At 41.2% G+C, this 2,691-nt stretch overlaps 1 protein-coding gene across 1 annotated transcript; it reads left to right on the top strand.

Annotated features, from left to right (window-relative positions):
- The first annotated feature begins 1,508 nt into the window (after positions 1-1,508).
- On the top strand, positions 1,509-2,468 carry LOC118576040 (olfactory receptor 10C1-like). The gene has a single exon (XM_036176451.1). The coding sequence runs from the start codon at positions 1,512-1,514 to the stop codon at positions 2,460-2,462; it is 951 nt and encodes a 316-aa protein (XP_036032344.1). The 5' UTR covers positions 1,509-1,511; the 3' UTR covers positions 2,463-2,468.
- Positions 2,469-2,691: the final 223 nt, after the last annotated feature.

The following is a 2,691-nucleotide window of genomic DNA, read 5'->3' as shown; positions in this document are numbered from 1 at the left end:
AACTTTAGAGGATATAATGGGCAGCAATAGACAGAATATCTAAGGAGGCAAAGTAAGGTAAACACTGAAACATCATTACATGAGAACTTATGGATTGGTAAAGACGGCAAAAGTAATGATAAGAAGAGTGAAGTCTATACTCAGTCTCTGTATAAGGCTACACTCAGAAAGAAATGAAAAGTAATCACCACCACAGTGGTAAATGCTGTTTTAGCAGGTTATGTGAAAAGCATGGAGTGTGACTGCTAAGTGAAAGAGTTGGGTGTTTTCCAGAAAAAAAATAAATCAATGCTGGAACTGAAGAGTTTGCCAGATAAGCAATATAGTACAAAACAGCCTTCCAGTGATAAAATGAGAGAAGAGAAATTGAAGTGTGTAAACACTACATGTATGAAATACAAGTGATTTGATGGGATTGTAATGTGAGGTCCATGGAAGGTTAGGAAGAAATTTCTATCAAGTCAGCATTGATGGCTTACTCCTGGAATACCAGAATTCAAGAGACTGAGGCAGGGAAATAGGGAATTTGAGGCCAGCCTGCATAACCCCATCTCTTTTACCCTCTTTTTCTTTATTTAACTCAATGCCCTGATACATAGAATCTTGTGATCACACTAAGAAAACAGAAATTTAATGTGTAGGCAATGGACTGTCAGTAAGACCCCATGCTCTATTAAAGATGGGAACTACTAAGATACAGAAATCAGCTGTCATTGCACTCAGCTGTGCATTGAGAGGTTGTGGTGCTCTTTGGTTAACCCCACTTCTCTTGTGTTGCAACTTGTGCATCTTTTCTTAAGAAACTCCTCTGAACACCTCACTAAACTACTGGACATCAGGATGTGCCCTGCATTTAATTCTATGCATTATAGCAATCATTTATATTAAATGGTTATTGATTTTACTTTTCTTTCACAAAATGAGTTTTACTTGAGGAAATGATATTTTAATGCATATTAACAATAGAAATATTAGCTGAATATTAACATTAGAAATCACAGAATATTCTGGACCCAATACACTCTGTGAAGAGTTGGGGAGAGGGTATCTGTGGCAACAGGAAAGCCTAGATATGAGTAGGTGGGTAGGAGAGCAGCTTTTCTGGGTGACATTGATAACTAGTCAATGAGAAGCATGCAGAAAGAATTGAGCCACAAATAACGTTTCCCTATTCTTTTATTTGAATGATATCTTACTCCATAGTGAGGCTGAACTCAAATCCACAGTAAGCCTTCTGCGTCAGCTTCATCAGTGCTGGGAATACAAGTGTGCACCACCTTGCCTAAATCCTTGAACACTTAGTATAATGCTCAGTAAACTGAAAATCACCTGATGTGGTAAACAAAGAAAGGATTAGATATGACAATCTGTGAGAATGAATCATTGTTTGTAAACTTTAATTTTATAGCTGCAGGTAAAGAATGTAACTGAGACTCTAAAAGTATTAAATTGAATATTTTTCCTCATCTGCAAGAATCCTTTTGATGACTTGCTGTTCTCTCTTCCAGGAGATGACTGTCAATTGCTCTCTGTGGCAGGAGAACAGCTTGTCTGTCAAACGCTTTGCATTTGCCAAGTTCTCTGAGGACCCTGGAGAGTGCTTCCTCCTGTTCACCTTCATCTTCCTCATGTTCTTAGTGTCACTGACAGGCAATGCACTCATAGCCCTTGCCATCTGCACCAGTCCATCCCTACACACCCCCATGTACTTTTTCCTGGCCAACTTGTCTCTCCTGGAGATTGGCTACACTTCCTCTGTCATACCCAAGATGCTGCAGAGCCTTGTGAGTGAGGCTCGAGGGATCTCTCGGGAGGGTTGTGCCACACAGATGTTTTTCTTCACTCTCTTTGGAATAACTGAGTGCTGCCTGTTGGCAGCCATGGCTTTTGACCGCTGCATGGCCATTTGCTCCCCACTCCATTATGCAACCCGAATGAGTCGTGGGGTATGTGCCCATTTAGCAATGGTTTCATGGGGAATGGGATGCATAGTAGGGTTGGGACAGACCAATTTTATTTTTTCTTTGGACTTCTGTGGACCCTGTGAGATAGACCACTTCTTCTGTGACCTTCCACCTCTCCTGGCACTTGCCTGTGGAGATACATCCCATAATGAGGCTGCAGTCTTTGTGGTAGCAGCCCTCTGCATATCCAGCCCATTTTTACTGATCATTTCTTCCTATGTCAGAATTCTGGTAGCAGTGCTGGTGATGCCTTCACCTGAGGGGCGCCATAAAGCTCTCTCTACCTGTTCCTCCCACCTACTTGTAGTCACACTCTTCTATGGCTCAGGATCTATCACCTACTTCAGGCCCAAGGCTAGCCGCTCTCCAGGAATGGATAAACTCTTGGCCCTCTTCTACACAGCGGTGACATCCATGCTGAACCCCATCATCTATAGTTTAAGGAACAAGGAAGTCAAAGCAGCACTGAGGAGAACTCTGGGCCTCAGAAAGTCCTGACAATGAAAAGGTGAAAGGACCATTTAGAACTGTTCACTAATAAAAATGCACAAAGAGCCAGGACATACAAACATTGGTACATTTTTCTGTCTAACATATACTGAGTATCTCTGTAATTTTGAAGGTATCTCTGTACTCAGTGCTATTTTCTAATTACTAATTCTGAAATGATGTCAGATACTAACAGATACAAGTAAGGAGTCCAATACTGTCGAAAGTATTCTATTAT

The sequence above is a fragment of the Onychomys torridus genome, unplaced genomic scaffold, assembly GCF_903995425.1.
Source record: "Onychomys torridus unplaced genomic scaffold, mOncTor1.1, whole genome shotgun sequence".
Taxonomy (NCBI): Eukaryota; Metazoa; Chordata; class Mammalia; order Rodentia; family Cricetidae; genus Onychomys; species Onychomys torridus.
Note: the sequence above shows the minus strand (reverse complement) of the source record. Positions and strands in the feature narration are given on the sequence as shown.